General features: G+C 58.1%; 1 protein-coding gene across 3 annotated transcripts; it reads right to left on the bottom strand.

Annotated features, from left to right (window-relative positions):
• Positions 1–62: 62 nt before the first annotated feature.
• On the bottom strand, positions 63–19,583 carry LOC112298561 (signal transducer and activator of transcription 5A). 3 transcript variants are annotated; one of them, XM_053911345.2, is made up of 19 exons: positions 19,054–19,583; positions 18,132–18,269; positions 17,661–17,817; positions 16,472–16,561; positions 14,425–14,599; positions 9,655–9,785; positions 9,274–9,425; positions 8,627–8,782; positions 8,062–8,241; positions 6,430–6,517; positions 6,210–6,332; positions 5,717–5,809; positions 5,165–5,371; positions 4,446–4,540; positions 4,234–4,364; positions 3,640–3,795; positions 2,880–2,931; positions 2,489–2,593; positions 63–1,419 (listed from the first exon to the last, which is right to left on the bottom strand). In XM_053911345.2, exons 2-19 carry the CDS (start codon positions 18,257–18,259, stop codon positions 1,257–1,259), a joined length of 2,382 nt encoding a protein of 793 aa, XP_053767320.1. In that variant the 5' UTR covers positions 18,260–18,269; positions 19,054–19,583; the 3' UTR covers positions 63–1,256. The 3 variants fall into 3 exon arrangements, with proteins under 3 accessions (XP_053767320.1, XP_053767323.1, XP_053767321.1); XM_053911348.2 differs by having other exon boundaries at positions 18,132–18,298; positions 19,054–19,162; XM_053911346.2 differs by having other exon boundaries at positions 18,132–18,286; positions 19,054–19,161.
• Between the last annotated feature and the right edge of the window lie 4,085 nt (positions 19,584–23,668).

Below are 23,668 nucleotides of genomic sequence, written 5' to 3'. Positions count from 1 at the left end.
AAGCTCCACCCGGACTCCCCAACCAGGAGCTTCAAACCAGCAGTTTTATGAAAAAAATACTTTATTCAAAAACACTTTTACAAAGGTATGGCCTATGTACAAAGTACAAAAGACTCCCGCTTATCCCTACCTGCCTCAGAGGTTTAAACCCACGGCTCCCGCCCAAGTCAGCTGCCCCTGGCTGTAGGCCAGGTCGTCTCAGAAGGCGGAGCCAGTGAGGCTGGAGCCCGGCCTGCTCTGACCACAGCCGGTTATGCAACTGTGCTGAGGCCTCTTCCAGGTTCCACCACGCCACAAGGGGAGGCCGAGATCAGCTCTCACCCCCCTGGTCCAGGTCCCACAGGCATCCGTGCAAGAGGCTGCGTTGCTGCCGTCTCCGGCTGCAGGTTTTTCTGGATTGGAGGGGATCTGCCCTGCCAGTCCTGGGTCCCCTGTTCACCAGTGACGTCCTGGACCTCTCTTCCCCTGTCCTACCTCTCCTGTAAGCAAGAGAAGCGAGGGAAGAAGGCTGGGGCCTCGTGGAAGGGAGGGGATATTAGGTGGGACGTAGCGGAAGTGTGGGCAACAGCATAATGCTGCAGGTGGGGGGCCAGAAGGCCGTGAAATTACATACTTGGGGCAGCTTTGACAGGCCCGACTCAATGACCCATTTCTGCTGGGTTAGGGACATGGCCATGACCTAGATAAGCTCTCAGTTCACAAAAAGTCTGGAGTCCATAGTCATTAGCTAAAGCATCAAATATTACTCAGCGTTGAACCCCCACCTCCCTCCTAAGGGAAGAATGGACCAGCACGTGTGCGTAAGAACAGACACACACGCACGCACGTGCAAGCACACGCTTGGGAGGCAAAGCTTCTAAGTTAGGAGCAAAGCTTAGAGACGTTACCTGGCTCTATTCCCCTTCGTGAATGATTTCGTTCACAGAGCTGCTGAATAGAGAAAGGCCCTGGCAGGAATAGGGGGGCCCCACCCTGGGCACCCGACATGACAGAAGCAGCTCCGTCCCCTCCACAGGAGACAGGCCCAGGGGGCTGTTGGAACAACTTGACCCGAGAAAAAGGTGGCTGCGGGTGGTTGCAGCCCCACACCCAGGACCGTGAAGGCCAGGCGGGCACAGCCCTCACACACACACACTACGCACGCATACGTGTGCTGTCTGCAAAGGCACCAATATGCACAGCGACACTAAAATCACAATTAAAATGAACCCTTCACAGGAGTCTTGTTTCCAAAGAGAAGTGTGGGATTCACACATTCAAGAGAGCGAGCCCCTGGCAGAGGTGAAGAGCCCCTCAGGCGGGGACAGGCGGGGGTCCAGACTGTCCATCGGGCGGCGGAGGAGTTCCTCCACGTGCCGGGCTACATCCATGGTCTCATCCAGGTCGAATTCTCCATCCTGGTCAAGGACTGGGTCGGGGCTGGTAGAGAGAGGGGGACGTCAGAGGGAGTTTGCCTGCCTCACCGCCATGAGCTCCCGGGGGGCCGCCTCGGGCCTGCTCCCCACACAGACTAGAGTCTCATGGGAACAAGACCAGCACTGGCGAGACCCCTGCACCCCAAGTTGAATTAGTCCCTGGCTCTTGGAGACGCGCGCTAATCTCGAGTCTCCCTGCCTCACTGAGTGATCGCGGGGAGTTCACTTTCCTCTCCCCATCCTCATCTGTAACACTCCGGCGATGGGGCCAGCTCTGCCCACCTGCGGCCCATTCCATCAAATCCCAGCACCTGTCCCTGCACACCGTCCAGGACCCGGGCCTTGTAACCACCTAACTCCAATCCTTCCAGCCACCTGTATGGCAGGTATTTATCTATCCCACTTTACAGAGGAGGAAATGAGGCTTGACCATGTTCAGAATCTGGCTCCAGGCCACCTAGCTGACAGGTGGGGTCAGGATTGAAATTCCTGTCTTTGTGACCCCCAAGCGTGTGGTGGTTCACCTGTCGCTGGAGCCTTCCTGGCACCCAGACATCCACCCCAGGCCACCCACAGTTCAGAAGAGCATTAATTCTCTCCCCTAGGAACTCCACGAGGAGCAATTAACACCCTGTTCCACCTGACCCCTCAGCGCAGGCCTGGGGAAAGCCCCTACAGCAGCCTCACCTGTGCTCAGTACTTCGCCCACACTCTCTCGTTTGGTCCCGATCCCAACCCCACAAGGCCGGTATTCTTGCTCCCATTATACAGATGAGGAAGCTGAGCATCAGAGAGGCTCCATAATTTCCCCAAGGCCACACAGCTAGTCAGCACCTCAACAAGGACCCCGCTGTGTGCAGTTTCAAAAAGCTCTGTGCTCTTTGCTGCTTGGTCTCACCCTCTCTGCTCCTGGGCGCATCATGCCAGAGCCCGGCCTGGGCTGGGTGGTCTCAGACCTAGAGGAGCCCTGGATTCCTTCGCCCACCAGCCCTCCTGGGGTCCAGCCCAAGGCCAACTGCCCAGTTCCTTCCCCCCTCCTCCACCCTCTGAAGCCCGGTAAGAACACGACCTACTTCTGTGGGTACATGTTATAATGAGCCTGGGGGCACACAGCGGGGGAGGGAGCCTGGTCCATGTAGGTGGCACTGCCCCCAGCAGAGTCTGCAGATGTCACAAACCTGTAGGAGGAAGCAGAGCAGAGCCTCAGCGGCCTGGGGGCAGCAGCCGAGTTGGGGAAGGGCCCCGGGGGCATCTTTCTTTTTCAGGTGTGGGAGGACCAAGCACCCACAGGGCCTGGGGACTGGCTTCCTGGTGACCAAGCCCAGTTCCATCTCTGGGGCTGAGCCAGGTTTTAGGGGGAAGGGAACGCTGGGCCCTTGAATGGGAGGGGGTGGTAGTGAGGGCGAAGACAACCAGGGGAGGAGAGAGGCGGCAAGAGACCCGGGCTGGACCCCAGACACTTACTCAGGGACCACTTGCTTGATCTGTGGCTTCACATACCCATCCACTGCTTTACCTGCCAAGGGGGGAACGGTGATGAGAACCAAAGTTTCTGGGAGCTTGCCAGGGAGCGGAAGCCCACACCATGGAGTCTTCCTCCTACCCAAGTCGCTGAGGGCCACGGCGAGGATGACTTCCCACAGACCCTGAATGAACACCCACTGACTGGACCAGCCAGAGGGCTACCCAGATTCTCATCCATCCTCGGCTTCCTTTTCCGGCCCTTTGCTCTCTCTCTCCCCACCCCCACCCCTGCCAAGGATACAGAATCACTACCAAGAAGCAAACCCAACCCATGCATGGGGGGCAGGTTGAAGAAGAAAAACCTGTCCACTGTGCTTCCTACACTTGACCTGGGGGCAGGGTGAAGGGCGGGGAGTAGAGACAGCGTGGACGGAGCGGAGAGGAGCGTGGTGGGCTATCTGTGGGTTAGGGTTATCCTGGCTCGTCCCCCAGCACTGCAGCCTCTTCTTCCAAGGGTGCAGAAGGGAGAGTCTACTCAGCTTTTTTATTTTGCAGGGAAGAAAGTTGACTCAGAGGTTTCGCTTTCCTTCCCCTCACTTGTGAGCCCTGAAATCCTCTCCATGTGTGCTTTGCACCACCCCACGACCAAAGCCCAAGGGGGACTGGCTCCCGGGCTCTTCCCGGGGAGTCCCCGCTGCCTAGCCTGAGCGTGCGTGCGTCCTCAGGCTGAGGAGTTCGCGAGCGCCAGGGCAGGACACACCGAGCACGGGGGTGTAGTACTTGGAGAAGACCTCGTCCTTGGGCCGGTCGGGGAACACGTAGATGAGATAGCTCAGGTCCCCCAGCCGGTCGGCCAGGGACCGGATGGAGAAATCCCGCGTGGTGAATGGCTTCAGGTTCCACAGGTTGCGGTCAGCTGTGAAAAGGACCAGCTTGTTCCCACAGCCCGCCGCCGTCAGGAGGAGGACTGGGGTTGTGGGGGTTTAGGGCGGGCTTGCGGAGACACCCTGGCTTTTACTGCAGCCCCATCCCTTGTGCTGCCTGGCACAGAGCAAGGGAAGCGCTGCAGGAATGTTCTACCCAGCAAACCAGGTGGGGAGCTACCACCAAGGCTGGGTCAGGGCAGAGGAGGGAGAGCATGAAAATGGTGAAGGACCCACCCAGTAAGCCTGGAGTCTAGGGAGCCAGTGATATTAGGTTCTGCAAAACGGAGAATGATAGAACAGGAATGTGTCTCCTCCCAGATCCTGAGCTCAGGTCCTGTCTTTCCCACAAGGCACCTTTAAGGATGTGGGCCTGACGGAGAGTGGGAGCAGGGACACTGGGGCTGCAGCGTGGGTCAGAGGGCACTCACGGGAGTCGAACTTCCAGGCGATGGTGATGCCCCCGATTTCTGAGTCGCTGAAGCGCAGTAAGAAGGTCCCATCGGGCTTGTTGATAAGCAGGTCGTGGGCCTGTTGCTTATTCACAAACCCTAAGATAGCCCTGGGTGCACAGAGCATAGGGCATCACTGCCGCCGTCCCCTGAGCCCACGCCCCCCAGCTCCCAAGCCCCCTATTCCTTACCCATCATTCCAATGGGGCTTGTGATGCTTCTTCAGCACCTCCATGACCCCGTCGAACCACTGCCAGAAAGTGTAGTTCCAGCCTGGCAAGTTCTCCTGAGAACCCCGGAAACCCACGTCAGGGCCGGGGCCCCTGTCCTCACAGGTGGCCCAGGAACAAGCCGGCGCCCTCTCGTCCTCACCCAGAGCCTCCCCCAATTCCTCACCCTACCTGTCCCACTCTGGCAGTGCAGAAACTGCCAGCCCCAGCCCCAGCCCCAGCCCCTCTCCTGGGGAACTCGGGAGTCACCTCGCCTCTGGCCTCTCACACACAGAGGTCCAAGGCGACCCTTCATGGAGTGGGAGTAGGAGGTGCAAAGAATTGCGGGAGCTGGACAAGACCCCCGCAGTCATTCCTGCCCACCCCCTTCATTCCACAGGTGGGTAAACTGCAGCACGGAGACGGGAAAGGGCCTGGCAAACTAGGGAGCAGGGCCAGAGCTAGAACCCAAGGGTCTGACTCTCGGCTCTGAGCTCCTTCCGTGGTCCTGCTTTGACTGTTACCGCTGCCTGTGTTCCTTGGGGTCCCAGCGCCCCCATCTCTCCTGCTTGTAAGAGGTGCTGACCTCAGGCAGAACCCTGCCTGTGAGGCGGGGGTGGGGTGGCAGGGCACAGGCAGCCCCAGGCAGGCAGCCCCAGGCAGGCAGCCCCAGGCAGGCAGCCCCAGGCAGGGTCCCTCACCCTGTTGAACTGGGACCAGGACACGGACATGCTGCTGTAGTCCTCCAGGTGGTTGCTGCTGCTGTTGAACAGCTTCTGCGCCAGGAACACGAGGTTCTCCTTGGTGAGGCCCCGGTTGCTCTGCACTTCGGCCTTGAATTTCATGTTGAGTGCCTCGCACAGCTGCGGCCACAGCACTTTGTCAGGCACAGCGAATGGCACCCTGCCCTGAGCGGGACAGAAGAGAGGGAAAAAGAAGAAGCCTGAGGGACTAGGAAATACTTACACCCTCACACAGACACACAGATAGGCAGATAGCTGGAGACAGTGTGGACTGAGAAAGATCCAGAAAAGGAAACAAACACAAGGGGAAAGAACGGTGGGGGGGCAGGAGCAGAGGGTTTCGGGGGCAGGATGAGACCCAGAACAGGGCAATGAGGACAGAGATCGGGGGCCCAAACCACAAGCTGAAGGAAGACCAGGGGCCAGATCTCAAAGACCAAGCTCACAGACCGGGCACAATGACCCTGGGAAACCCTAGGGTCTAGAGATGGGGGTCCCAAGGGGCCTCACCGGCTCAGCGAAGGCGTTGTCCCACAGCACGGTGGCCGTAGCATTGTGGTCCTGGCTGCCATGAACAATGACAACCACGGGGAGGGACAGGGTCTAGAGAAGGCAAGAGAATGAGAGTCGAGGGCACACACGAGCACACGACCACCATCTTGCCCGTGGTGTAGACAAGAGTCCCAACCCTCGGTGCTTACCCACAGTCCCAACCACAAGCCCCTCCCAACAAAACCAAAGCAAAAACAAACACAAAAAACACATCTTTCTTCTTGGCCTGTTGCCTAGGTTCTGTGGGCAGGTGCCAGATTATAATATAACCTCACAAACAGGCACCGGCAGAGTGAAAGTAGGTTTTCTGATAGCATCACGGGGCAGTTTGTCCGAGACCATGGAAGGGAGGACCCAGAGCTCTCCGGCTTTCCCAAACCAGACAGCTGGCCTCAGCCAGGGCCCTCTGACTTGCTGGGTGACTTGTGGGGGTAGGAGCGTGGGGCCTCACCTTCACCTGGAACACGAGCTCGTTGCTGCCTACACTGAATTGAGACTCAAACAGGACCGTGAACTTCTCCTCCGTCACGGACTCTGCGCCACGCCGGTCAGCACGCTTGATCCGCTTTAGCGACTGTCAGGGAGGGTCAGAGCGGGACAGGGAGGCAGGAGCTGGTTACAAGGATGGCGCTCCGGGCAGACCTTCCCTGAGAGGCGGTCCCCGTCCTCACCATGTTTCGGAAGTGGGCGCTGAGCGTGCCGGTGGCCTGGTGGTACTCCATCACACAGCAGTTGTTCAGGATCTCGCCACTGCACTCGCTGCGGGAGAGAGGGCAGCCACGTGTCCACACGGGCCCAAGGCCAGTGCATGGGCCTGTCTGCTGACCGGTGCCCGCGGCCTCTGCCCAATCCCCTACGAATATTCCTCGGCGTGTTTCTGGCCTTACTTTCTCCTCGACCTGAGGATACCTAAGCAAGGTCTTCAAGGGCAGGGCCTGGGTCTCCATCATTAGGTCAAAAATGCCTTGGGCATCAAGATTGACCTGGGCCCCCTCCCCCCACAGCTTCTAGTGCACTTAAAATAAAATCATGGCCACAGCCTACAAGGGTCCCCGTGATCCCCCTCTGCCCACCTCCCTGGCCTCATTGGGTTCCTCTTCCCTCACTCAGGACAAGCGAGCCACACCGCCTGGTCTGTTTGCTGGACACGCGGGCTTGGTGCCGACCTCAGGGCTCCTGCGCTCGCTCCTTCTGGTGGCACAGCCACTCTCGCCCTCCTCAGTCAGGTCTCAACTCCAACACCTTCTCAGAAAGGCCCTCAGCCACCCATGCGGTAAGGAAATCTCTCTCCAGATGCTGTGATATCTGCTTTATTCCCTGTCTATAGTTTATCACTCTTTGACACTGTCTTGTTTTCTTTTTTTAATAGTGATTTATTTATTTAGAAAGGGGAAGGGAGGGGGAGAAACATCAATGTGTGAGGGAAACAATCGGCTGCCTCTTGCACACCCCCAGCTGGGGACCTGGCCTGCAACCCAGGCTTGTGCCCTCACCGGGAATTGAACCAGCAGCCTATCTCGAAGTTCGAAGGCCAGCACTCAATCCACTGAGCCACACCAGCCAGGGCGACACTGTCTTCTTTTCAAAAGTATCAAGGACGTTTCCCTCCCCAGCCAAAATGTAAGAGCTAAGAAAGTGAGGACCTCTCCACATTCTTTCTCATCCCAGCCCCACATCACACGACAGGCATTCAGTACGTGTGACCCAGTCTCCCACTTCACACATTCCCTCCCCTCTTCATTCATTCACTGTGACCTTTATGGGCGGCCTTCCCTGACCCCAGGACCGCAGCCCTGGGTTCTCTATCCACACAGGCAGCTTCAGGACACGGCATGCTCTCTCTGCCTGGAAGTCTTCTCTCCCCATGCGCTTTCACTGGCTGCTCCCATTCGTCCTGCGGCCTGAAACTGCTGTTCTGCTCCACCCACATCATGACCCACTTCCACAGTGCCCTACATGTCTCCCTTGCCACACACCAGCGACCATGTCTGGTGTCTGCTGCCTGCTCTACTGGTCAAGCGATCAGCGAGGACAAGGTTCTGTTTGGATTACACCATGTCCCAGTACTCAGCACACCCTACGACACCCCAGCAGCACAATCCTTGCTGACCGGTTATGACCTGGCACAACAGGACAGACAGAAGGACATGGGGAGACAAGAGACCACGCCTGCAATGCCAGGCCAGAAGACTGCAGGCAAGGAGGCCACGCTGTCCCTTCACTAGGACTCCGAGTGTAGGACAGCTCAGGCCCCCAGACTGAGCTTAAACTTGGAGACAGGCACATGTGAAGGACATGCATACTTGCGGGTGTTCTCGTTCTTGAGCAGCGACTTGGCCTGCTGCTCACTGATGATGGTGGCCTTCACCTGGGGGGGGTTCATGTGCACGTTCAGCTTCCCGCCCACCAGCAGCCGCACTGTGGCCGCAAACTTGGTCTGGGTCTTCAGGACCTGCGGGGGCTGCTTCTCGATGATGAATGTGCTGCAGGGACACGAGAGGCGCGGCCTCAGGGACGGGGCTCTGGCCCCTGGGGGGGGCTTGCACAGGGCTCAGCAGGCAAAGGAAGAGCACGTGGCAGACAGAGACCCTGTTCCAGGGAGGCCACTGAGAGTCGGGGGGAAGGCAGTGAAATGAACTTGGCAGTGGGCTCGGGATGCAGGAAACCAGGGCAGCCCCTGCGGCATACCCAAGAGGAACTGGGAAAGGTCAACCCCAAGCAGTCATGGCTACTGAGGAGACACAGATTCAAGCAAGAATCCCCCATCATCAAAGCACCCCCTGCAGCCCACCCCGGCCTCCGCCTCCCACCCTACCCCAGCCCGCTGACCACATGCAGGGCTGGGAGGGGCTGAGGGGCAGCAGTCACCTAGTCACCAGGGCTGAGATGATGTCTGTGATGGTGGCATTGACCTCAGCCAGCATCTCCTCCACTGGGCCTGGGATGGGCAGCTGCTGGCAGAGGTGCTCAGCTCTGCGGATCTGCTGCCTGTTCTGCCAGATGATCTCAGCTAACTTCTCACACCTGCCCCAGAGCCGAGGCCAAAGGGAAGGACAACAGTTTCACCCCATCCCCCAGGACACAGGTGGAAAGGCTCCCAGCCTGGGGCCAGACCCCCAAGACCGGGCCCCTCCCCCACCCAAGAAGGCGTCACACCCCAGCCACCCCTCCTGTGCTCTGAGCAGAGCAGAGGCGCCCTGCCTTCCAGAAACACAGACACACACAAGAGGCGTGACCCTGAACGACCCCACCAGCCCGAGCCTCACTCTGCACCCTGGCCCTGCTCCACTCCCCAAAACAGTGACTCCTGTCCCAAGGAGGGGGCAGGGCTGGGGGCACCAAGTCTGTGTCGGGAGCCAAAACCACGGGGAAATAAGCCTGGCCACAGGACCGGGCAAGCCGCCCACCCATGGAAACACAGGAGCAGAGTGAGCAGCTGGAAGCTCCATCCAGGGCCCCTGTACACCCCTGCCTGCCTGCCTGCCTGCGCCCTGCCCGAGTCCCCACACCATTACCAGGACTGCAGCACGTCCAGGCTGCCCTCAGGGGGCCCTCCGTTCCCGGCCAGCTGCTGCCGCCGCTTCCACTGGATCAGCTCGTCATCCAGAATGATGGTCTGCTGCTTCCTCAGCAGCTGCAGGGTCTTCTGGTGCTTCTCGGCCAGCTCCTGAGACAGGGGACAGCAGGCCCTTCTGGGCTCCAGGACAACCACCCTGCAGGGCCTCACGCGGGAGGCAGGGCCACCCCTCTCCCCAACCTGCTCTGCCTCCCAGACCCCACAGGCCTCCTGCTCCCCTGGGCCCTGCTGTCTTGCTGGCTCTACCCCTCTCTCAGGTGCCCCGACACTCAGGATGTCCACCGTGCGCCTGGAGGAGAGGGACGAGGGCCGCACTCACCCCACGGTACTGCTGCAGAGTCTGGGCTTCTCGCTGCAGCCAGGCCTCCAGGGACACCTGCTTCTGCTGGAGTGCCGTCTCCCGGCTCAGACGCTCCTGGGGGTTCAGCTGGGCCAGCTGGGCAAACTGAGCTAGAGGAGGGGAGGGGACGGGACGGCCACGACCATCATCTCCCAGCTTCCAGCCCACAACCCTCAAGCTGACAAGTCCTACCAATGGCAAGTCAGGGCTCTGGAAGCGACGGGCACCCGTAGTGAGCCGGCCCCACTCCCTGGCCCCCCAACTCTGAGCTCCCCTCTAGAGATGGGGACACAGAAGCTTGTGGGTCCTGCTAAGGAGGATCCCACCATCCTGGCCCACACAGCTGGCTGCCCACCTTCCTCACACCACACGGGAGTCCAGCTCGGTGCCACACTGCCCAGTTTGAAGTTGGCCCTGGCCGGTTACTGCCTTGGTGGACTCGGGCAAATCACTTCTGTCCCCTGGGGCTCAGTCTCCCCATCGGAGAAACGGGAGAGTCCTGTTTCTGCCCTCAGTGGGTTGCCATGGGGATTACAAAAGGACGATACAGCAAATGCTTGAGAGGATGCCTGGCCCATGGAAGCTCTTGGTGAGAGTCGGTCCCTGTTGGTTACTGGCTTACAGGACAGGGTGACAAGTGATGGACACCAGCAGCTCTGGGCCCCACCCTCACCCACAGAGCCTGGTCAGGGAGGCCTGCCGCACAGCCTTGGGCCACTGCCTGGGGCACAGGAGCCTGCCCTCAGGGAGGAAGGAGTGTCTGCCTGTGCTGAAGGGGCCTCACAAGTCTGACCAGGTCAGGTCACTGCGAGCTCAGCTGACCAGCAGGAAGAGAAAAGACAGAGAAGAAAGGAGAGAGGGAGAGAGGGAGAGAGAGAATGGGAATCCAGGGCCCACACAAAGGCAGCAAGATGCCCTCGGGAAAAGAAGGCAGCCCTCTTCCTACCAGCTTTAGAGAGCTCGTCTCAATGGTAGGAATAGGGACTCAGTGAGGCCTGATCACCCTTATTTAAAACAGAAGCCATGAGCCTGACTGGTGTGGTTCAGTAGGTGGGGTTGCCAGTTCAATGCCTGTCACAGCACACGCTTGGGTGGCAGGCGAGGTCCTGGGTTGGGGGCCTGCTAGAGGCAACTGATCAATGTTTCTCTCCCTCATCGCTGATTCTCCCCCTCCCTTGCCCTCTCTCTAAAAATAAATAAATAAAACTTAAAAAAAAAAGTTATGAATTGCTTAAGACATTAGGAAGATAGAAAGAATGATACAGAAAACACCTGTGAATCCATAACCCAGCTTAAGAAATGAAACATTTCCACAGTGAGCGCCACCTGGCCACACCCTCCAGCCTGCAAGCCCATCCCTCCCGCCACCGAGGGAACCACTCTCCTACAAACCGGGGTGACTGCGCCCTGCCAATAGCCTTTGGGAACACCCCGGTGTTCTGACTCAGGCAGAGTCAAGAAGATGTGAGCATCAGCATGTTGCGGTCAAGTTCCTGGCAGGCCTTGGTGGGCCATGCCTCACTGACCTAGGCCCCACGGCCGCACAAGCTGGGACAGGCCAAAGAACTCCAAATGGCCAGGAAGAGCCGGAATGAGAGCAGAATTCGGAAATGCGGCTCCGTCTCAGTGCAGGGCCTGAGCGGGAGGAGGGGTGTCCAGCCGAGAACACAGCAGAGGGGTCTGGCGGCCACCTCAGGAAGCCCACTACCCACAGGGAGGTGGCGGTGCCCCCGGCATCTGTGCCCAGCCTCCCTATGCAAGTGACCCAGTTGGGCGTCTCCCGGCAAGTTGCAGAACTTTCTGGGATGGACGCCAGGGCACGTGGGGCGCCTGTCCGTCCCACTGCAGGGAACCGAGCCCCCCTTGCACACACGGATACATGGTCTGCATTTCTGACGGGAGCTGGCAGCTCGGACTGAACTGACTGGCACAGTGGGCTCCGACCCAGCCAGAGCCCAGCTCAAACCCAGGCGGAGGAGGCAGAAACCCAGGAACAGGGTCGTAAGGGCTGCCCACCAGTCCAGGGCCTGGGGCGGAAGTGAGCCTGCCTCTCCTGTTCCCTAAGCTAGGAAGGGGGCAGCCTCTCTGGGCCAGTCTGGATGGACTCCGATGGGAGGCAGACATGCTGGAACCATCCCACCACTGTTGACTCGACGCCTGTGGCGGTCCGGGGCTCGCGCTGGCCTCGGGCACAGGAAACACTGACCGGCCGCTGAGGGGGAGGCTCGAAGAGGCAAAGGAAAGGAGAACCCTAAAAACATTAAGTAACAAAAAAGCAGAGAGAGAAACAAAGCTGAGACGGGGCACAACTGGGAGTAGACAGTGGAGTAGAGACCTCAGTACCAGTGTGTTACATGTCAGTAAACGTTCATGGACTGAACACCTTAATCACAAGCAGAGAAGGTCGGATACAAACGGAAGCAAGACCACTGTCTGCTGCCTGCGCTTTAGATGAGGAAAGGTGGGTACAGACATGCTGAGCCCACGCGGAACAGGAAGGTGGAGAATGTCTATCGACCACTCGCGAAGCAGACTTGAAGACAAAGAGCACAACCAGAGCTCAAGAAAGATATTTCATGATTATTAAAGCATCCGTCAGAAAGAGAATGATCATGAACGTACATGAATCTACTCACAAAGCTTCAAAGTGCGTAACGGAAATATCTACAGAAACAACTGGAGAAGTGCACAGTCCCACATAACAACAGGAGACTTGGGTGCCTCTGACGGAACCATTAGGCTAAACGTAAATAAACAAACACAGACAGACAGAGACCTGAGGGTCTCTGACTGCTGCAGGGATTCCGGGGGGTACCTAAGACCCTGCGGGAGGCCCACAGACCAAAACTGTCTTCAAAGGTCCTTCTGCCCTTTCCTTTGTTAATCTCGTAATTACACCCTGTGCTTTTCTCGAGGCTGCAGGACACGGGACACTGCAGCAATGGACAGGAAGGGCCGCTCCCTGATTCGCCCTGTGCTTCCAGAGACTGGTAGGAACGGAGGGCGGGGCCACTGTGCTCGCCAAATGTTGTTTGGGGAAATACAGGTGTTGTTACTCTTCTGTTTTTACTTTTTTTGGTAAAACTTTATTATGTTAACATAGTAAATATACATAAATATTTATAATGTGTTTTATATCGTATATAGTATAGTACACATGATTATGGTTATATTTTACACCTCATGCATAATATATGATATTCTATAAATATCGAGACCAAAACATACATGTAAATATATTAGCCCTATACTTAAATATAGATTTAAAAATAAATATTACTGCTGTATTTGTTAACATTATTGAATTTATTAGTGCTGCTTTTTAAAGAAACATTGTAGAAAATACATCCTTTCCAAGCCCACCAGATACATTCACCAAGATGGAACACAGGCCGGGCCAGAGAACAAGTCTCAACACATTTAAAAGAACTGAGATCAGCCCTGCATGGCCTGGCTCAGTGGACTGAACGCCGGACTCCGAAGGAAAGGGGCGTGGGTTCCATTCCCAGTCAGGGCACGTGCCTGGCTTGCGGGCCAGGTCTCCAGGAGGGGGCACACCACAGGCAACCACACAGGTTTCTCTCCTACTCTTTCTCCCTCCTTCCCCTCTCTTGAAAATAAATAAATAAAATCTTTAAAAATTTTTTTTCAAAAAAAAAAAAGAACTGAGACCAAACATAGCATGTTCTCTGACAACAATGGAATTCAATAACGAAATGAAAATAAAATCAAAGATGACAGCACATCTAGAAAAGAACAAAAACTTGAAAACTAACGATATCCTTCTAAGTGCACGGGAACAAGTACCAGAACTTAGAAAACACCTCAAACTGAATGACAGGGATACAGCACATGCAAAACCATGAGATGCGGCTGAAATTTGCTTAGTGGGAAATTCATGGCTCTGAGAAGAAGAAGTCACAGAAGAAGAAAGGTCTGAAATCAGGGACCTAAGATTCCCCCTGAAGAGACAAGAAAAAGAGGAGCAGAGGGAGAGGCCACAGGCACGCCCTGCTCTCACTGGACCAGGCAGGTGCAGCCCCGGTCAGTCTGCGGGGAGGGAACAGCCCCGTTTCACGCTGCTCAGAGTGTGCCCAGGGCTCACGCCCCAAGGCTGATTTTTCTGTCCCCACACCCTCATCGTGGCAGTCACGGGGACAGACCTAGGGGACAGGAGAACTTTCCACTGTCACCTCCTCCTGCCAGCTCTGTCTCCTCAAAGGGAGGCTACAGGAAGCGCATTCCCGAGTTCCACCGCTCCCCACCTGGCTCAGCCTCGGGACTCTCAGCCTAAATTCTCCCTCTCGTTGGGGAACACTTTGCCCATATTCATTCACTCACTCACTCACTCATTCATTTATTCATCCACTGAGATATTCACTTCACTACCTACACTAGAGAGAGAACATGAGTTAATGAAGCACAGGGATTTTATGACACATCTCTGCCACTTTCAAGCAACACAGGCCAAGTCACCTGTTCTCTGTGAACCTCAGTGTTACCATCTGCAAAGTGGGGATAATACCACTGTCTACACCCTGCATCTGGTGTAGGGTTCGATCGAATCACACATGCAAAGCGGGATGGATGGCCCAGCAGGGGGCCGTCGCCTGCAGCCATTACTCCGCCCAGGCTCTGGGGAAGGCTCCCCGGAAACAGACGTGGACCCAGCCCCAACCCCGCAGGAGCTCACGAAGTGGCCCTCACTCCCGTCCCCCACACACGGCGCCCGCGGCACGGCAGCCTCACCCTGGATCCTCAGGCTCTCCTGGTACTGGATGATGAAAAACTCCTGGGCCTGCTGCAGCTTCTTCAGCTCATTCTCGGTGTCCTGCGTGACCAGTCTCAGCTCCTCAAACGTCTGGTTGATCTGGAGGTGTTTCTGGGACATGGCGTCCACCAGGGTCCCAGCAGGAGAGGCACCCTGGAGACATGTCAGAGGGGCGGCAGCAGTGAGCTGGGCAGTGAGGGTGGGAGAAACCTCAGGCCTGGGGGACCCCATTACGACAGGCCCCAGACTCCAAATCTGGAGTAAGAAGGGAGGGCAATCTGAGTCGAAGGACAGTCATCTGTCACAACTGGGGTGCAGGGGCCAAAGGAGGAGGAGGGGCGTGTGAGCTGGCAGACTGTGGCATCTTCACAAGGCACGGCAGACACTTTTGCTGCAGTTCTGGCCTCCGCCAGAGTAGCCCCAGCAAGGTCCACCTAAATTCTCTCAGAAGACACGACAACTGAACACGCCCCAAGAGCTCCTGGGTTCTCCTGCTGATGATGACAACAGCCCTCAGCCCACACTCTTGCACCCCCCCAGTGCCGGGGGCTGTGCTGGGCACGGGGGACAGAGTGGGGGACGAGGCCAGGTAAACTCACACCATCTCTGCCTCTCTCCAGGCCCACTGTGGCTGAGGGAAGAGGGAATGAGGTCAACTTCTCACAGGGGGTGTCTGAAGACCCCGAGGAGAAGTCATAAGTGCCAAGGGGAGGCATCAGCAAGGGCTTTGGGGATCCACACACTTAAGTGACCTGGTCTGAGCTTTTTCCCAACTGAGTCTTCAGGCCTTTCCAACCAACTGTTCTCGGGGGACATTCCAAACCCCTCTCTGCAGCCCATGGCGCTGGCTGAGAGCCGCTGCCCCCCTCCGCCCCCAGCCCACTGCCGCCCAGCACGCCAGTTACTGTCCATTCCTTCAACACACATCTCGTTCCAGCCTCAGGGCCTCTACAGTGGTGGGTCCATCTCTCTGGAACCCTCCGGCCCCACCCACCCTCCTGATGCGGGACTCCCACTGGCACCTTTTCAGAGCAGCCCTCCCTGCGGGCCCAAGTGAAACAGCACCGCCCTCATCCGAGAGCGTCTAGTTCTTGTGTTCCCCTCTTGTCTGCTGAGGGCACTGGCTTGTGAGCCTTGTCAGTGTGGGACCACGCCTGTCCTGTGCACCCAGAAGGACCCATGACCGCTTGAATTCCCTTCAGGGGACCAGGTCTCTCTGTGCTTCTCCAGGCGTAGCCCAGGGCCACACACACCACAGGACCTCTAGACATGCTTACTGAGCGAATGGCCTAATCCCCGACATCCGTGTTCACGATGACTAGGGGTAGAAGGAGGGCCTGTGCTCCAGGCAGCGCTGTGGCCTTCACCTGCCTGGCGTCCCTCAGTGAGGTCCCTCTTGTTTTACTCGGATAGTGTGAGGTCTGCACCGGCCTCCTAGCACAGTTCACGCCTCTGCCACTCCAGAACCTGGGGGACGAGTCCCTGGCCCGCCTCCTGGGGCCTCACTGCTCTCGGTGTGCCCATCTTTGTTTCTCTGACACAGACCGCACCACCCGGTATTTCTCGTTGGCCCCAACCCCGTTTATTGAGTGACAGAGCCTTTCCCTGGCCATCTGTACGCCACCGCTCACTTGGACGGAGTTGCCAGGCGTGTGTGAGTGTGGGGGGTGTGTTCAGGGCTTCCTCTTCTGTGTCATTGGTCTGCTGGTCTATCCCTGGCCCACACAGTATCTCATTTAACCTTCACAACACCCTGCAGGGGAGGTGCTTCTACTGTCCCTACTTCTAACTGAAGACGCTCAGGCTCAGAGAAGCGCAGTCACCTGCTCAAGTTTCATGGCGAGTAAGTGGCAGGGCCAGGGCCCGAGGCCGGGGCTCACTCTGAGCCTGCAAATCAAACTGCCCCTCACACCTGCCCATGCCCTGACCTCTTTGGGGCCCTCGCACACCAGTATTTATAAATCGCAGGTGAGTCTGCACACGGGGACTTCCCGACTCCACTCCCCAGGCCCACGGGACACTCACGTTGTTGGCTTCTCGGACCAGCCTCTGTTCGTTGTACAGAATGTGCCGGATGCAGCGGACCAGGTCCATGGGGCAGCGGTCGTACGTGTTCTGAAAGGGCCCAAGAGCAGCTACCAGGGGCCATCCTCCGTGCCCACCACGCCTGTCGCAGGGCTACGCCCAGCCTTCCTCTCCCCCAGCCCTGGCCTCAGCTTCCCCAGAAGTCTCAGGAACTCTCGCCAGACACCTCTCTCTCTCCTGGACTCGATTCCCCGCCCCCCACATCTTCATTTCATTTGCAGCGCCTCAGAAGCCCCCCGTTTACAAAGCACTTCCAATTGACCATCTCCTGTGACGTAGCAACCCTATGACACAGCAGAAATGACTGTCCCCATTTCAAAGGGGACAAAACTGATGCTCAGAGAGGTTAAGTACGTGTCCAGAGACAAACGAGTGAGCAGATGACTCAACACTCTGAGCACCCAATGCCAAGGTCAAGGTACTTCCCACCATCCTCCAGCTCTGGGTTCCTGTTCTGCTCCCCTCTTCACCCCAGGTTTCTCCTGCTTCCTCCCTCTTTGGGGATGGGCTTTTCGTTTTCTTGGCACCTGCTGCTCATATTCAAGAATAATGGTTCTTGGAGAAATACTCATGAGGTCTAATAAATGCTTCACTATGATTACCACCCACACCCCTTTCCTGCTTCACAAAAACTCCCTCTCTCCCCTCCACCCCTCCCTCCACCCCCTTGGGAAGAAGAAGCTACATCTGACATCTAAACCCCAATTCAAGGCTCTTTTATCCAGTCCTGCCTCCAGGTGAACCCTGCCCTCTCCTGCCCCACTTCAAGAGCTCTCCCACCCTGCAAAGAGCCCCAAGAGGGATGTCTGGGCGCCTCATTCCCTCACTTCTAGAATCTCTCAGTCTGCCTCCATCCCTTCTGCTCAACCAGCCCAGAGTGCCATTTCAGCCACTCCCTTCTCTCGGGAACAGACCCACTCTGCCCTTTTGCTTTGTCATATGCTAGAGGAATCCAACACATCTGATTTAGAAAGAGGGGGTGGGGGAAATCGAAGCACCAAAAAGTTGCCGATAAGCTCAGGTTCCCGGGGTGAGTCAGAGGCCAGGCCAGGAAAAACCCAGGGGTGCTGATGCTGGAAAGAGAGGGCGGCCACTGCTTGCCTGCAGGTGACCCAGCCTTCACACCCACCTGGAGCTGCGTGGCGTAGTGCCCCAGCTTGATCTTCAGTAAGAACCCATCTTCCCCCACTTGGTGCTCGGCCTTCTTCTGCAGCTCCTGCACCAGGCCCTCCAGGAGCTGGGTGGCCTGGGCTTGGTCCTGGGGATTTTCTGGATCAATGGCATCCCTTGGGGCAAGGCAAGGGAAGCCTGTTGTGGTACCTCCTTGGCTAGAACGTCAGGCACCAAGAGGGACGTGGAAATCCCAAGGCTCCTCCCTAAGGGCACTCCAGAGCCCACAAGACGTTCCTGGCAACTCCACAGGCATCAGAGTCTAGAAACATCCCCTCTCCTTTTCCCTGTTCCCCTTTCCCAAGAACACTGCCCCTTCCTCACAGAAACGACAACCAGGGCCAGAACCACACCAAACCACAAAAGAAGAGACCTAAAGGCCAAGGGGCCTGGCTGGCAGGGGCCGGCAGAGGAAGACAGGGGCACCTACCATGGCTGACTCTCGATCCACTGTGCTAAGTAGTGCCGGACCTCGATGGGGAAGTGCTGCCCATACAGCCCCTGCATCTGGCGCAGTGCATCTCCCTGCAGCTGCTGGGCCTGGATCCAGCCCGCCATGTCCGTTCACCTAGGGCGAGCAGAGGGCTGAGGAGGCGCCTCCCCAGCAGAGGCGAGGGTTGGGCCTGCCCCTGGCCCTGCCGTGCCCACCCATGCCTGGACCGCGGTCAGGCCAGGCCCCTCCCCTCCCACAGACACGCTTTCCTGTGCGGGAAGAAAGATGGTGAGGAGGGGAAGGCGCGCCCTGCCCTCCAACAAGGAACCCGCTGAGGCTTGGGGAGGGGCTCTCGAAAGTCAGGTGCCCTCCTCCTCTTCCTCTCCCCTCGCCCCACCGGGGCTTCCCCAGAGGGGGGACAGCTAAAAACTGAAAGAGAAACTTGAGGGCGGAGGCCCACGGCCCTCTGAGGAGGGTTGCAAGAATCCCCCCCATCCTGCCTCCAACCCTGAGTACCAATTTCTGGGAAGGGGGGATACTCCAGCCCAAAGTTACGCCACCGACGGCGTCCCCTGGACGGCTGGGGCTGTGCGGGCACGTGGCTAGTGTTGTTAAAAGAGGGTTGGGGAGGCAGAGGCTCTCCTTGGCAGCTGTGCCCCGTGGTCTCCCACTGTCCAGCCCGACAGCGCCCCCTGCCCACTGCGGGCAAGGACGGCGCGCATCCGCGCCGCCTGCCTTCCATCCGCGTCCCTCGTCCCTCGTCCGCGCTGCGCCTGAACTCCCTCGCGGTCGCAGGGACCATTCCCTGCACCCCCGCCCGGCCGTCGGGCTTTGGGTCCCGGGGCGCGGGGCTGGGACTGGAGTCGAGTGTCCCCTCTCCGCGCGCGCGCCGCCTGGGACGCGCTGCCCCGCCACCCACCTGGTGGCACCGAGCCGTCCGGCGGCGGGGCCGGCTCTGCGCCCGCGGCTCTCGCTCCCGGCCCGGGCTCCTGGCGGCTGCGGCGGCGGCTGTTACTACAGGAAGGAGCAGAGAGCAGCGATTTCCTCCTCAAAGGTCAGCTGCCTCCGATAGACCATACACAGCGCGCGAGCTCTCGCCAACACCCCTCCCAGCCTCTGTCGCTCCCTCCCCGCCTCCGCCCTCGGTCGCTAGCTCCCCGGCGAGTGCGCAGCGGCGGCCTCGGCTGGGTCCCCGCGCGGCGAGGCTGGGCGGCGCCGCGCGTGGGGGCAGCCCCGACGGCGGGCTCCCCCGGGAGTCCCAGCGGGTTCTCTCCTGCGGCCGCGGACCGTGGCGAGCAAGAGGCTCAGGAGTGGTGGGGAAAGGGGGTGGCAGGACCGGGAAATCCCGGGCTCTGGAAATCCCGAACCTGGGCCTCAGTTTTCTCATCTGTGAAAAGGGAGGGTTGGACTAGCTGGAGATGCCTTCCAACTCTTGCATTTGTCATCTTTCAGGTCTCTCGACTAAAAAAGTAAATGAGTGTGCGTGTGTTTATGTGGGTTGGGGACACAGCTTTTGTGACTTCAGAGGCAAAGCCCAAGGAAGGGGAAAGACTGGGGATTCCAGCGAAGCCAGCCAGCTCACGCCAGGGCCCCACCTCCCCTCCTTCCATTACTCCCACCACCGTGCACTCATCTTCTGCAGCTGAAACCGGAAAGAACCTTGGCAGTCACGTGTTCGAACACCGCCCCCCCCCCGAGATTTTGCAGATAAGAAATGGAAGTCCAGAGAGGGAAAGGGCTTGCTCCGCGTGATACAATGGGCACATGGTCTAGTTGGCAACTGATCCATAAATGATTCTTCCCCTCCCCTCACCCCAACGCAGTCAAATCCGAAGCTGGCCCTACCTTCGGAAAGGTCCAGAGAGGGTTGTCCTTGGTACTCACAAGCTCACGACTGCCCATAGGCTTTGCCAGACCAGGGAACAACCTCCCAAGCCTTGCCTAGGTCACAGCCCCTTCCTGAGAGCCCCCTTGGGGGGTATGAAAAGTTGGGCAAGGCTAGACTGGAAGTCTTCCATCCCCTTTGCCCAGCTTCCCTCTCCTCTGGGCCTCCTTCTGCCTGGCGGCTGGTATTGGCAGCACCAAGGGAGGAGCCAGGCTGGCTGCCCTCTTACTGCCCAGCTGGGCCCAGGCTTCTGTCCTGGGGGATCATTCTCTCCTCCCACCCCTCCCTAATGTCTTTGTAGATCTGCCCTTTCCCCTCCATTCCTTCCCCCCTCCACTTCCCTTCTTTCTTGCCCCTTTCTCTCTCCCCACTTTCATTCTTTTTACTTCAGAGGAAAACCGAAGTTGAAAGCTGCAGAAGCTGGACTGCCTGGGTCCCAACACACCCCCATGTGTGGTCGCAGTCTCTGTTGTCAGGGTCACAAGGGCAGGCATGGAGAGCTGTCAGTGGGGTGGGGGGGTTCGAGAAGGACTGAGGCAACCTTGCTCTTTAGATGTTCCACAGGGGAGCCTTGGGAAGGAGGAAGTGCAGGGCCTCTCCCTCTCTTCTTCCCCCGCTCTGTGCAATGGGCTCGGGCAGGGGAGGCTCAGACGCCCCGAGCGGGGGGGCATCTGCAAGGACAGGCAAGTGTCGGAGCTGGAAACAACTGTAAAGAAGATTTTACAAATGGAGAAACAGAGGCTGGAGAGGGGAAGTGACTTGGCCAGCGTCGCGCCGCCTGGCAGAGGCAGATCCAAACCCACTGCCACATGGAGGGTGGGCCCAGCCTGGCACCTGTGCCCTCCAGCCTCTCACTTTGAGCAGGTGGGCAAGTCAGTCCGTGGGAGAGATTCCTTGGATTTCCAAGTCCCCTGAGTCACCTCCAGGGGGAAGAAGACCATCCTTGCCATGCACCCCCACCTGGGCATCTGCAGAGGATGATATGGGGGTACTAGCTCCAGACTGGGAGCCCTGCCTGCCTATTTCCAGGCAGCCCCCTCTCCAGCCTCCTCCCCAGGGCCAGCCCCACCCACAGAACATCTGGCTGGGTTGGGCTGAGCTGGGTTAGGGGGTGGGTAGTCCTGGCTTCAAAAAAGCTAGCACTGAGGTGCCAGGGAACAGAACTGGAGGGGTTGGGCTAAAAGGACGTACCCAGTGCCTTCAGAGCCCCCCTGGGCCCCCTTCCCCACTTTGTGTCCAGCTGTCTCCCCGGGCAAACACTGGCTGTCCCTACTCTGCCTCTCCGGCTGAGAGGGAGGCTCTGAATCACAGTGTTCCTCGCTGCACGTTTCCGCCCCTTGCTGTTTGATTCTTCTTCTCCTTTTGAGTTGCTCTCTAGGTCCCTGTCTTGTTCTCTGTTTGATTCTGTCTGGCTTTCTCTCCATTTCTTTGTGCTTCTGTTCTCCCTTAGAGATGCAGTGGGAAGGGGAGGAGCTTTGGAGCTTTCCCAGGATGGGCAAAGGCCACCCAAGGGAGCGGGAGAGGGAAGGGGGTCAGAGTTGGGTTGGGGGCAGAGGTGACTGTGGTCACAGCTCCGGATAACACAACCACCCAGAAATGTCAAATCTGGTGTTTCTTTTTGCTCCAGTTCCCTGGTTGGATCTCTGCTATTTCTCACCACAAAGCACCCTGGCGGCTTTAGGAGCCCAGGCTATAGAGGAGGGAAACCGAGGCCTAGGGGATGGGGTTCAGGAAGGTCAGAAACTGCTTAGGATCTGGACTGAGCTGGGGTCCCAGAACAGGCTCCTCTAACTGCCCCCTCGTCCCGATTCCAAGTCGTAGCATTACCTGGGGAGTGAGGAAGGATTGAAAAAAATCTTACGGATAAAAAAAAGTCAAAGTAATTTTTGAAAATCTTATGGGACCACATTCCCTCAAAGAAGACTGACCATATTTTACCAGGAATAATGATTCCCGGCCTGACCTGTGGTTGGCACAGTAGGTACTTATCCTGAGTGGGGTCGTGGCACATCTGTGTACACACACGTTTGCACTCTCCAACCCAACTCATCCCTGTGATAGCCGTGAAGGTGGGCAGGCCCAGAATCGTCCCCTCGATAGGTTCAGGATAGACACCTGTCCTCAGCTGTCTGGCCCGTAGGTGCACCACTGGCTCCAGGATCCACGTTGCCTGGCCCTGCGGGCGGGGTTCTCAGTACACCCTTTCTTGACTTCCCCCAACCCCAGCACCTGTCCGCAGAGTGAAGACGTCTCCTTCAACTGGGCTAGCCCATGGTGGCTCGGTGTTGCTTCGTGTGGCACGTCCACCTCCAGGTCCATCCGGGCCCCTTCTCTGTGGGATGAGGCAGTGTGACCTGTGTGTTGGTTTGCATTTGGGAAGGAAGGGAAGAATTTGCCCAAGTCCCATTTCTGCCCTGCCCTTGGAGACCAGCAGACAAGGCCCCGCTGATGCCACTACCCAGGGAAGAGCAGCTGGGGGGCACCTTGACCCAACCTTCCCTGGGGAGGGCAGAGGGACATGGCACAGAGATGCCTTTGTCTCCTCTGCTGCCAGTCCCTTCTTCAAGGTGAGTTCCTGTTGTGTAGGAGCCAGAGGGGACGCGGGGTGGAGGTGAAGAGCCTTCCCAAGAAAGCTGGAGGCATTCCAGGAAGGATCTCTGTGTCCAGCAGAGAGAGGAGAGCTGAAGCCCTTGGGCTCCGAAACGTCCTGTTTCACCCCCGCCCCCAGCCTTGCCTCTGCTGGCACTGTCCACCTCTACACCAGCTCCCACCCCCAAGGAGACTGGACCGGGCCTCGGCCCTATCCCCAGCATCTACCGCATCCCCAAGGCCAATGTCCCTGCCTCTCCCTGAGTCTCCTCACCCTTGTGCCTCCCGGTCGGGAGAAATGCTGCCACCATTCCTGTTCGTTGAGACAGGGCCGGACCAGGGCTGGTGTGTGTGACTGCACACGGTGAGGAGTTCTGTGTGAATTTGGGACAGGGGAAGGAGCTGCTGGGTCCTGGGTGAGGCCTGTTCCCCCTTCCTGCCTCTGTCCCCTTTCCTCTGCCACTCTTCAGGGAAGTCAGTTTACAGTGAAGTCACCAAGAGAACACAAGGCCATCCCGCCTGAGGCATAGCAACTGTCCTCTGTTTCTGGGAATAGAGAGGAGGGGTGTGGGGCTGACCGGTGGGTGGGAGGGGAAGTCCTGCCTTCCTTTGCCAGGTGGGCCTGACCACCTGCGTCGGGAGAGGTGCTGGCAGGACCTGGGGTGAGGTGAGGGCCGTGTGCAGCATCTGGACTGAGCACTGAGCTCCTGGCCAGTAGGAGCTCAGGGGGGAACCTTGCTGTCCTGAGGAGGCCTGGGTCTGATCTTGCTCCTGTCCTCAACCACAATGACTACCTGGCCCCTCTTCTGGCTGAGCTAGTTTCTCCTCTAACAGGAAAGCGTTTGTGGCTCCGCCAGCCCAGTATCCAACTTCAAGCCCTCTGGGGGTTGTGTGGGAGAGGGCTGTGCATCTCCTTCCCTGCTGTCCCCCACCACTCTGCCACTTTCCTTTGTCATGACGGGGGGGGGGGGGGGGTCCTTTCTCCTGGCCTCTGTTTCTCATTGTCCCCTGGTTTCTTACTGCATAAACCCACCCGTGTCCTCCCTGCCCTCTCCCCCAC

This window comes from Desmodus rotundus, chromosome 9 (assembly GCF_022682495.2).
Source record: "Desmodus rotundus isolate HL8 chromosome 9, HLdesRot8A.1, whole genome shotgun sequence".
Taxonomy (NCBI): Eukaryota; Metazoa; Chordata; class Mammalia; order Chiroptera; family Phyllostomidae; genus Desmodus; species Desmodus rotundus.
This window is presented reverse-complemented; position numbering and strand designations above follow the sequence as displayed.